This window comes from Dufourea novaeangliae, unplaced genomic scaffold (assembly GCF_001272555.1).
Source record: "Dufourea novaeangliae isolate 0120121106 unplaced genomic scaffold, ASM127255v1 scaffold22, whole genome shotgun sequence".
In the NCBI taxonomy this organism is placed as follows: domain Eukaryota; kingdom Metazoa; phylum Arthropoda; class Insecta; order Hymenoptera; family Halictidae; genus Dufourea; species Dufourea novaeangliae.
The window spans coordinates 247,377-259,231 of NW_015373898.1; the positions used below are offsets into that span (position 1 = coordinate 247,377).

At 29.2% G+C, this 11,855-nt stretch overlaps 2 protein-coding genes across 2 annotated transcripts; one reads left to right on the forward strand and one right to left on the reverse strand.

Moving 5' to 3' along the window:
- Positions 1–4,106: 4,106 nt before the first annotated feature.
- On the reverse strand, positions 4,107–7,622 carry LOC107193399 (ferrochelatase, mitochondrial). Its single transcript, XM_015582838.1, has 8 exons — positions 7,601–7,622; positions 7,182–7,380; positions 6,884–7,105; positions 6,673–6,774; positions 5,836–6,001; positions 5,648–5,755; positions 4,423–4,587; positions 4,107–4,353 (listed from the first exon to the last, which is right to left on the reverse strand). Exons 2-8 carry the CDS (start codon positions 7,337–7,339, stop codon positions 4,156–4,158), a joined length of 1,119 nt encoding a protein of 372 aa, XP_015438324.1. The 5' UTR covers positions 7,340–7,380; positions 7,601–7,622; the 3' UTR covers positions 4,107–4,155.
- A 345-nt stretch (positions 7,623–7,967) lies between these two features.
- LOC107193400 (protein-lysine N-methyltransferase mettl10) lies at positions 7,968–11,009 on the forward strand. The gene is made up of 4 exons (XM_015582839.1): positions 7,968–8,023; positions 8,102–8,200; positions 9,020–9,438; positions 10,915–11,009. The coding sequence occupies exons 1-4, from the start codon at positions 7,968–7,970 to the stop codon at positions 11,007–11,009; spliced, it is 669 nt and encodes a 222-aa protein (XP_015438325.1).
- Positions 11,010–11,855: the final 846 nt, after the last annotated feature.

Consider the following 11,855-nt stretch of genomic DNA (forward strand, 5'->3'; position numbering starts at 1 on the left):
AAAATGTTCTGAGAATGTTCACACAGGACGTCCTCAGTACGTTCCATTTTGTAAATAAGACCTTCCTAGAACATTTAAAGATCTTAACGAAAACGTAGGGGGGACGTGATGTGGATCTTTTTGGGACATCCTTCATATGTACCGAACGTCCGGATCGTACGTTCTCCGGACGTATACATATATGTATATGACGTTTTTGTGCTATTTGGGAAAGGGTGTCAAATATTATTTATTAAATACCTCTTGCATTGGCGTTCTATGCAATCTAGTTATACTATATTTATGGAATAAGTATTCTAACGATGCGAATGCTAACAGAAATACATTTTTATGTAATAGCTTGTATAATCAAATTTATAATTTCCCGTCACCAAATGTAATAGAAAACATGAAAGGATTCTAACGATATTTGTTCCACACTTAATTAATGAAATCAATTTCTATTTCGACACATTTCATGTATAAGAGAGAAGTGAGTATTATTCAATTATAGTTATTTATTTCTCGAATAGCAGTTATGTAATTGTAAAATGTCTTGAACCAAAATGATACAAATTTAAAAAAGGTGATAAAAATAAAAAACCATAAGTTAAAAATAAAATTTTATTGCAATACACTGAATTGCACATGAAGTAAAGTGCGCATTGGTACTAAGAAATATACGGTGTGTTAAGTATTTATAAATTTTTTCCTAATGTATTCTTTATAGTCGTATAATTATTATACAAAAATAATTAAGACTTCTATTTTTAACAAAGTATATATATATATATTTAGAAAAAAATTTATAAATACTTAACACACCGTATATTTATTAGTACCAATGCGCACTTGATTTCATGTGCACTACAGTGTATTGCAATAAAATTTTATTTTTAACTTATGGTTTTTTATTTTTATCACCTTCTTTAAATTATAGTAAATAAGTTAAATAGAACAAAAAATATTCATATGAAATACACGGAAAGTTTACTGTTGATGACAATAGAGTAAAATGCTGCTAACAGAAATTTTTATAATGTAATCTAACAATGTACAATATTACTTTAGCGACAAATATGTCTAAGTACTTTTTGTGCCTATAGTATATAACATTTATGTAACTGAGCACACATTCGTGTACAACATCCAAAAAGTTATAAAGAAAATGAAACACAGTCGAAATTAAAATCTAAAAATAATCAAAGGATTTTTAAACATAGTCAGACGGGAAATTGTTTTGATATTAAAATAGGAATTCTTAGAAGCATAATACTTCCCGAATTTTCCAATTTTAATAACTTTATCCAGCATAGTTAATTTATAACTCCAGTAGATATATGACATTCATTTAGCATTATTACCATTGTGTTACTTATAACAATTTGGTTAGTAAATAATGTTACTAAATGTTATTAACAATTTATATTCTTTATTTAAAGAAATACAATTGTATTACCTTTCATGATATAGGCTTCCTACAATTAGATTAACATTTCTCATTTCTTAATAAAAGTATCTACAAGAAATACTTATTCCTAATTTGTCTAAAGACATTACACTTATCGTTAATAATCACTTGACTGATATTTCGACAAGACGCAAAAATACTCATACAATCGTAGTTCGAATCAAACAAAGAATGCTCGTAACTTCGAACTTAATACAATATAAATTACATTTTGCACTGTTTATGACTACAAAAGTAATTGAAAATTTACGTGACTCATAATTTTATATATAGATGTAGCATATTCTGATCTAAACATTCTTGTTAAATATTTTCAAATTTGCAGAAACCAGGACTAATAATTAAATTTCTTATTGTTAATGTTTTTTTAAATTTAGAGCTTATGTAATTGTTCAAGTTATCATTTAGAATGCAATATTACTTTAGGGAAACATTTAGACTTCATTGCAATCAAACTAATAATAAATTAATAAATAATAAATTAATTAACAATTTTCTCTAATATTATAGTATGTGTATGTAGTTTAGCCCTACATATTCGATTTGCTTAATATTCACGTTCATATCTGGAATCTAGTGTTGTTAAAATGAGCCTCGAGTCTTGAGCTTTAACAGCTCGAGTCGCGGTTCAAACCCTAAAGGCTCGAACCCTCAAGGTTCGAAGCTTGAGTCGTGAAAGCTCGAGTCTTTAACGCTCGAGCCTTTAAGCTTGAAGGCTCGAGTCGTATAAATTATATGTAGTGAAGTAATGTACAGACCTTGAATTTTCGAAGCCTTAAAACTTAACCTAAAAATTTTCAGTTTTTAACTCTGATATTACACGAATCTCAAGCTTTTAAAGATTCAAGGGGGAATAATCCAAAAACGTCCAGAAAAGCGTGGTTTTTATAAATTAGTTCTGCAACACCCAAACCTCATTAAACTATTATTAATAGGGTGATCAAATATATATTTTGGACAATACGTTAAATTTTCTTTTATTACAAAATACCTATGTATACTTGAGCAAGATATACGAGTCATAGGATGTTACGCGTCGAACAAAATAATTTCTCAATTTGTTCACGGTTCATTGATCAAAGTTGGGACATTTTTTTCGTTATTCACGTGATATTCGACTTAATATTCTGGTAGAATATTTTCGAAAAATTATACTTTGAAAGTATATATATAAAAAACTTAATTTTTGCCAATCGTCACTGTGTTATTCCACATTAAGTCTGAAGCTTTAAGGTTCAACCCTCTAGAACCCTTAAGTGTTAAATAATGGAATTTACACTAAATCTATAATATTATACTTTATACGGTTTTTAAAAAATACAGCGATGACTGCAAACACATGAGAGATTGATACCAAGAAAGGGAAATGAAAAATGAAACAAAATAACCATTGAATAGTAGACGAAATGAAACATTGCTAAAAATTTGTCTGTAATGTTCAAAATATAGTATTATCTGATCGACTGGAAACATACTCTTACGCCGTGGGAGTCATAGATGACCGGCAGCAAGATTAATGTACTACGCATGATAAGTTTGCACAATACATATAATCATATTGTGTAATATATTATTATATGATTCTAATGGGCAATCACTCTTTGGCGCTGAAGACAAAACCAGCAGAAACACGCTCAGCAGTGAACGTGTTAAACATAAAAGCCTCGAGCTTCGAGGCTCGAGCCTCGACGACTCGAGTCTTGGAGCTCGAGCCTTGAGCCTCGAGCTTCATATGATTGTAGCCTTAAGACTCCTTGTAGACTCAGTCTTTAAGGCTAAGCTTTGTAGCTTCAAAAACTCGAGCTTTATACAACACTACTGGAATCTCAAAAGTAACATGGTCTATGCATTAAACACTGACATTAAATTTTGGTAATGTCATTACCGTTTACGTTTAGTAAAATGCCTTAATATGAGAAATTCGATTCTAATTACAGACTCCTCTCGATTATTGTCTGGCTTGTTCTACACGATTATTGTCCAGGCATTATCCCCACCACTGGGGGAGGGGCGTTGAACCTGTCAAATGTATACTTTGTTGCCTCTTTGCTTTTATTGCCGTGGCTCAGGCATCGGACAAAAAAAACGAATTTACGAGGGTCTGATAAGCATTTCTCCTTCTAAGATTATTGTCCCGGCGTGGACCCGAGTTCGAGACGATAATCGAAAGCAGTCTGTAGTCGCTAAAATACCAGGAATCTACACAAGCTCGCGTAAAAAAATTGTTTAATAGAACATTTTTTTCTTTCATCTCGCGAAGTATTTAGCTTTTGGAATAAAGTAAGAAACAACAAATTGTTTTAAAACGTATAGTAAACAGATTACACACAAGGAAAGAATGCACAAAAATTTTCACCACTAAATATCAATACTTTGTTCGCGATGTTATGATGTCGGAATTATTATATCCTAGATAGCACATGCCGTCTTGAAGACGCCCATTTTACGGCTATTTTAAGTCTAAGGCGCCTTTGAACCGTCTTCAAGACGTCATTAGGCGTTATGCGCTATCTAGAATGATTTACATAAGAGTTAGTTTGTAATTGTTAAGTAGGTATGTCGGAAGATTGCTAACGGATAATGTATGCTTACTATTAGATATTGTAAAATGGTGGGTTATCAAACGTAATAAGAAGAAATGATTAATTGTGTGTAAAGGTAATTTATTACAGATGATGTATACATTATTTTTGCTTCTGTTCATTTTAATATTTACATGTTTGCGCATACCAATTTTTACTTCTTAAACAGTTTTCATTTACACAATGTGGGCAACGTGTTAAAAACTTTGGGCTTATCGATCGCTTCGACTTCATGTGAGAATGAACAATATCTGTCAAAGCATCTATAAACATAGGGTGATCATTTGGAGCGGCAGCTCTTCTTATTCTTTCGATACCAAGCTACAAATAAAAAAAAATTAAAAATTTCTTTTCTAATATTTTATAAAGTCTCGCAGAACAAATGCTTACTTCATGGGCTAAGTCTTTGCAGTACTCGATATCCATTTCGTGAAGTGTTTCAATATGTTCGTTAACAAAAGCTACAGGGACTAATATAAAATTCTTTTTCCCTTGTTTTACGTACGCTCTTAAAGCATCGTCTGTAAAAGGTGCCAACCAAGGCAAAGGACCAACCTAAATACAGAGTACTTAAATAATTAAATGGTATAATATAATTAACAAAAAAACTCTTAAATATCTCAACAGATTAAACAGTAAGAAGGAATGCATTTGTTGAAAAATTGACTTTTCGAATTAACACAAGTAAAGGCAAAAACAAACTAAATGGCAAACCTAAATGAAATTATCTTATCAAAAAATTTAACTCTATACGCTATATTGAACTGTTGACTTGTGCAGATACTAACATTAACCATTATTGGAATGCCATTTATAAATCAATAACAGCTTTTTATAATTATGCATTTCGTTTAGCTATCCCAAATGTAAATATTTTCAAATAAGTTTATATAGACATGGCTAATGTGAAAATTGAAATTTTAATATTAAAACAATAAAGTTTTTATTAAATTAAGTAAACTAAATAAATTAAACTAAATAATTAATTAAACTATTAATTTACAGTTTTATTTTTTTTAATTTTGCATTGTAATATCAAAGATCTTTATATGAAAATTTTATTTTAAATCAAGATTTTAATACTTCATTTAACCATTTTTTCTCTTTACAATGCGTAATATATTATTTCGACCAATATCTAGTAATTGTATTTATATATAAACTGACATTGAAATATTAAAATACACTTTCATATACATGTATGGAAATTTGCAACACAATAATCTGCAGACAGAGTTTATATAAAGTCTACGTGAACGTTACATTAATATTAGTAACAAAGAACTAGAATTTACTTTTGTCCTCATAAATGATATACAATTAAATTCGATTGCCAAGATAAGAAATATAACTCTGTTCACTTTTCTACATTCTTATTATGTGAATACTTATTGTCATCACTAAAGGTAACACCAAATTGGAATCACAAGCACAGGTGTATATCTTGCTATTTTGTACTCTAATGTAATCACTGAAGTTAGTTAACATAATATGCGTTCCAAAATCAAATGCAAAGAGGAAAACATTTTATATGTATTTTATATGTACAATATCTTTTTGTAAGTTATTCTCAAATTCATTATTTACAAAAGCTTGATTGAAACAATAACTGTACCTTCGACTGCCATACTAAATTGTATGGATTACAGTAATTCAATTCTTGCATTACTAAAGCCACGGTTGCCCCGATTTCAGATGGATAGGGGTCTCCTCTGTTTACAGCCTAAACACACAAAGTCGCAGAAATTCTTTTTTTTTAAATTACGATCTTATTACTTATTTTTAGTATTAAGATTTAGTAACCTTTAATGGAAGTGAATGAGCTGAAAATAAAATTATAACATCATCCTTTATTTCTTTAGGAAATTGAACTAATTCTTCCGTAATCCTTTCAGCAATTGTCTTTATTAATAACGGGTGTGTTGCCCATCTATCTATTACACTCCATTTCATACTAGGAGGTAGTTGCCTGCAAATTACAAATTCCTAAATACAATACAATACATATTTTACTTACTTAGTGGACAAACATAGTAATTTTAGTAAACATAGTAACCACATTACTGCAACGTGTTACTGAGACATGCTACATTAGATGCTAAAATGTATACAGATAAGTCTTTGAACAATCAAATTACTAAATATACTGTATGAAGAATTAGAGAACAAATTATTTTTAAGAAGAATAATAGAATACTTCAAGCTATTGAAATTGTTATAACTCTTAAAATTAAATATTTGCAACAAATTTACAAAAGTTATCAGTGTTTTGTCTTCATATAGTAACTTAAAACACTATACATCATTGTACAATATTTTTCAATGTTGAAATATATATGATCCTTGATGTTAGAATATATATTTATTTATTATATTCTATTTCACGTTAAAATGAACTTTATGATTTTTTGAAAAATCACATTCAGATTCATAGCGCAGTATAGCAACTGAAAAATGGATTGAGTAGTACAGTTGTAATTATCAATGTTATTTCAATTTAATTTCTATATAACTATACTGCACTGAAATATTTAAGTCTAGATAACACAAATTTTATGTGCATAATTTTTAAATTCAAAATCATAGATATCTATGAAAAATTTTGTGCTTTACATTAAATTTTAAATCCAGAAGAGCTACCTTTTCTTATAATACTTATATATTGCATTAAAGCTGGATCCAGTTGTAGCACAACTATATTGTGGATATTGAGAAAATATTATTGTATGTTCAGGGCCATCTCTGAAAAGGAAGCATTCACACACTATATAAAATAAAAGTGATAGTTTCTTTGCTTTAAGTGTCAGTATCTTAATATTACTACTATTCAGGAGTAAGTCAATGTTCTTACTGCTCTAACTCTTGTAATGTATCCTGAGTAAGAGGATTGGCATATCGAAAAGCAACATAATACTTATGAGGTGCAGTTTCTGGTGAAACATTATCCAACTGTTTGCATAAAAGTTCACCTTGCATATTTGTCCATTTTAAAATAGGAGATCCACCACCAATTTCAGCATATTTTTTTTGTACTTCAGGTGTACGACGTTTTGCTATCCAAGGACCCAATTGACTGTAATATATATTATAATGTAAACTTCTACTTAGAATAATAGTAAAGTAAAACCTATTGGTTCATATAAATAAACCTTTGAACTGGTAGTTGGATCATATCACGATCAGTCATTATGCGTAGCAAATACTCATGCACCTGTTCAGTAGTAGTGGGTCCACCCATATTTAACATTAAAATACCTGTTTTTGGTTTAGCACTATTCATTTGTTTCGGATTTACTGCTATGGACATTTGACGCCAAGGTAAAACAAAATATTTCCCATATTGTTTTCCTATGTAACAATGGATAAAAATATATTGAAATATATATAATGAAAAAAAATCAAGTACCAATCAAATCTAATCACAAATATGAATATACTATTCATTACTTTAAAGTATATTCACTATTCACCATTATAAATATTTTATAACTGTTGGAAGAATTGTATAGCGTTGAAGTTATTTATATACAAATAAGAATATAATACAGTAATTACAGTTTTTACTTACCGAATTGCAGGAACGTCGATAAATTACTTGCCATGTTTAACAAAATAACACTTCAGAAGAGGTAACGGAAGTACCAAATGTTTAATCACGAATGTATTTAGAAAAGCAATAGTTCTTGCACTGTCACGGTGATGTCAAACCCATACTAAATACTTCAGGTTAGTTTTAGAAACTAGGTTATGTGTGTTCCAAAAAAGGGGTTCCATACAACATATTACACGACACGAGATTGTTAATAGTTTTTAAACACATTACTGTAATAATTAGTATTTACAGTAAAAGTGTATCAGTAAAAGAGTATTTATACGTTTAACAAGTAAAACGATTATCAAACTACATACACATTTAATAAGAATAAAGTAAAATCATGACAGATCAAAGTATTGATGAATTGGGACCATCAGAATTAGGTACTCTTGATTAGTAAGTAATACATACCGTGTATAGAAATATGAAACTCTCTACTAACATTACTTCACGCGTTGCAAATGTACTTTACAGTTGGGAAAAAGTTTACACAGACGAACTTGATAATTTCAAAGATCACGGAGACGTAGGTGAGATATGGTTCGGAAGAAATAGTTTACAAAAAATTATACGGTAAGTTATTTTAATAATACACAAAAAATGTTATTAAGTACATATTATGTATTCTACACAAAAAGTAAATTCATGACAAGGATACTGTGTACATCATATATAAATATTCCAATTGAAGACAGGTGGCGCTATCTTTCGCATGCTGTAAGCATTAAACAAATTATTATCATTGTAGGATAATTTGAATCTTAAATACATAATGTATATACATACATATGCTTTTGTCACATATACATATGTACGTATATGTGAATATATATTTTAAATCACAGATGTCGTATCTCGTCAATGCTTTAATGTATAAATGTAATAATTAAAGAAATTTGTTCTAATTAAGTAATTCTTTCTATATGTTTTACTATAATATATTTAACATGTACATCCCAGTCAGCCAAACCTGCATAGCCAAATTTTGTTTAATGCCTGTTATAAAGTTATGGCTACAAGTTTTATGCACGATTTGCTATAAACAACTTGCGTGCACATTGGCAGCAACATAAGCAGCAAATTGGCAGCAACATATGCAACAAATTCGTTTGCACAAACCTTGTTCCAGTTTTGCCCTCAATTTGACATGGGTCATGTTGCAAGACTTTCTGCCAATTTGCTTTACCATTTTGTTTGGCATTGCCTGCAAAACCCAAGGCAAATGTGGAAACAGATGGCTATGGTTTTTTATACAATTTTTATCATTTCTTGCTGGCAATTTGCTCGAAACTTGTACACAACTAGTTATCAGGAATATTGTAAGTTCTTTAAGTGTATTGTAGGAGTTTCCATTCTGTTATTTAATTATCAATGTCTCTTTTAATGTTTTAGTTGGATAACTACAAAACTGAAGCTTGATAAAGAGAATGATAAAATAGTAGACATTGGATGTGGAAATGGAATGGCATTAGTAGAACTTGCAAACAAAGGTTTTACAAAACTAGTGGGTGTTGATTATTCACAAAAAGCAATTGCCTTAGCTCATGAAATATTGAAAGAAAATAATATATCACATATTAACTTAAAAGTCTGCGATATTTTGAATTTAGAAACACATGAATTATTAAGAGATTTTAAATTAGTACATGATAAAGGGACTTATGATGCAATCAGCTTGCATCCACAAGATCCTGCAACAAAACGAAAGAAGTACATAGAAAATGTTAATAAAATTCTTGTACCTGGTGGTTATTTAATTTTAACATCCTGTAACTGGACCAAAGAGGAATTGGAGAGTCATTTTCAAAGTAGTAAGTTATTTTACTAAAAATAATTATTTTGGTTTATAATTACTTGATTATTATTTACAGTTTCATGGTACTTTACGTAAAAATCAAAATTAAATCGGAAATATCTCCGAAATTCAATGCTATTTTACAAAAAATAATGGTTTTTTTTAAATGCTGCAGATATGTTATGACATTAAAGCCTTCTATTTTAATTAAAATAACTTCAAAAATATTTGTTTTGAATCGATTTAAAATGCTTCATGCAATAGAAAACTAATTTGTTATATCACAAAAGACTAAAAACATTAAACAGGATGGCATGAAACTGGTTGTACAACTGGGTAGGGGGTGATTCTACATGAAAAAATAAATCGAAAATATAGGATAAAATTTGTTCATTACAGTTCGTGTTTGAGAAAATCGACTTTAAAAATCTGCTGGATACGCGTGCAGTGAAGAGGCTTCGCTAGAGCGTCTGTTCATTGCATTCCGTTTCTACTTACAACCATGACAAATTCGCGCATTTCAGATTAATTTTCGAAGTCGATTTGTTCGAAAGCGTTGCAGTACGCAATTACTGTAATAATTCCTTACATGTTATCATGTCACAAAATTATTGGCACATTTTATAAAGGTTACTACTTTGATAAAGTTAATATTTGCTAGTTTTGTCTTACAATTTAAGCGAATCTTTTTGGCATCCATTTTGCAATTATTTTTAAACAATTACCTTCAATGTTTGGCCATTCCTCTTTTAATCTATTTTAAAAATCAAGTTTATTTGTAATAGGATAACAGCGTATGTGAACATCAAACCTATTCTATACCATCTCAATTGGGTTTAAGTTTGACAATTGCGGAGTATATAATTTATTATTTGAGGGTATAACCATTACTGCACTATTTTTTATTTGTGCTTTGGGTCATTGTCTTGATAAAAAAAAATATTTTTTAAATTACCTAAATACATTATTTTATCTGTCATTCCTATAATAAAATGTAATGTACCTACACTTTAATAACTAATACATTCCCAAACAAAACGACTGCTACCTCCATGCCTAATTATATATATTACACAGATTTATAGGATTTATGTGAGTTACTCTGCATCAGATATTAAGATATAGTCTCAATCCATTTAAAATAATTGCTCTCTGTGAGTAGTTATTCCATTTCTTGAAAACATGTAAACATTTGTAATTATGTAATTCATATGTTCTGTACCATGCAACTGGTTGAGACACTATTTTCAATGGTTAGCAATATAAAAAAATGAAGCAAATCTTTTTAGCAAACATTCTTGTACACGAGCATAATTTGTTTCCAAAAATACTTCTGATATTCAATTCTTTTTGTGATTGAAATATCATTTAACAATTGATAATTATTCAGTACCAAAACCATTTCTACTTTGCACATCACACATTAAGGTACAATCTGTTTTTCTTTAAATCATGATTACCAGTAGTATTAATAAATTATATTATGTTTCAGGTTTTAACATTTTAGATGTGCTTCCATTTAATACGTTCCAGTTTGGTGGACAAACAGGAAACACTATAATACAATTAGTCTTTCAAAAGAAATGATAAATAAAACTGTTCGAATATTCAAAATATAAAACTTTCTATTAACCCACGTGTATAATTAGTACCCTCTAAATGACAAGTAGCAAATAGAGAATCTCGTTATATTTACTTATACTTAAATACAACAGTCAAGTACACACAATGAATTCTTTGAAGGCTGAAATATTTATTTGTGCATGAATTAATTGTACAGGTAACACGTTAAAATAATCAAGGTAAGTAGTATACAATACTATTGTACTATTATTAAGTTACAAACGTTATAAAATGCATTACATCTAAGATAAGCGCTCACATAAGTTGGTGTGGTGAGAAACTTCATATTAATGTAAGTTACACCTATTTAATTGTTATGTACTTTCATGTATACAGTAAAATTGATAATTAATGTACCATTGACACGTAAAATTCTTACATGTCCTTTGCTGCTCCAAAGTATTGAATCACTCTGAGTTTCTGGTTATACAAACATAATTAAGTGGATGATGAAATGTTAAAAATTATGGAAGTATATTGTAAACTTCATTGAATATATTATTTTTGAATTGGAAGAAAGTTTATAAAGAATATTATCGAGTGATTCTAAACATTTGGCCATTTGTGTACATTTAGTAACTACATTTGAATTGTTACACTACTTATACTGTGCAGTATGTGTCGCATACATTTACGAATATAGTGTTTAAGGAAACCATCGTGTTTATACAGACATTTTTTCAGTCGGAGTTTAGTGATTTATTTATATTTATTATGTTGTATAATAGTGTTGAACTACGAAAATTTTGTATGATTTTGTTCTTATTTGTATGGAACTATCGAATGAAATATTTCTTTCAATGATAAATG

Coding starts and splice junctions, on each gene's coding strand:
- LOC107193399 (XM_015582838.1), bottom strand. CDS start 7,339: ATGTCCATAGCAGTAAATCCGAAACAAATGAATAGTGCTAAACCAAAA. Junction 7,106..7,181: donor ATCCAACTACCAGTTCAAAG/GTTTATTTATAT, acceptor TATATATTACAG/TCAATTGGGTCCTTGGATAG. Junction 6,775..6,883: donor ACATTACAAGAGTTAGAGCA/GTAAGAACATTG, acceptor CTTCCTTTTCAG/AGATGGCCCTGAACATACAA.
- LOC107193400 (XM_015582839.1), top strand. CDS start 7,968: ATGACAGATCAAAGTATTGATGAATTGGGACCATCAGAATTAGGTACT. Junction 8,024..8,101: donor GAATTAGGTACTCTTGATTA/GTAAGTAATACA, acceptor TGTACTTTACAG/TTGGGAAAAAGTTTACACAG. Junction 9,439..10,914: donor GGAGAGTCATTTTCAAAGTA/GTAAGTTATTTT, acceptor ATTATGTTTCAG/GTTTTAACATTTTAGATGTG.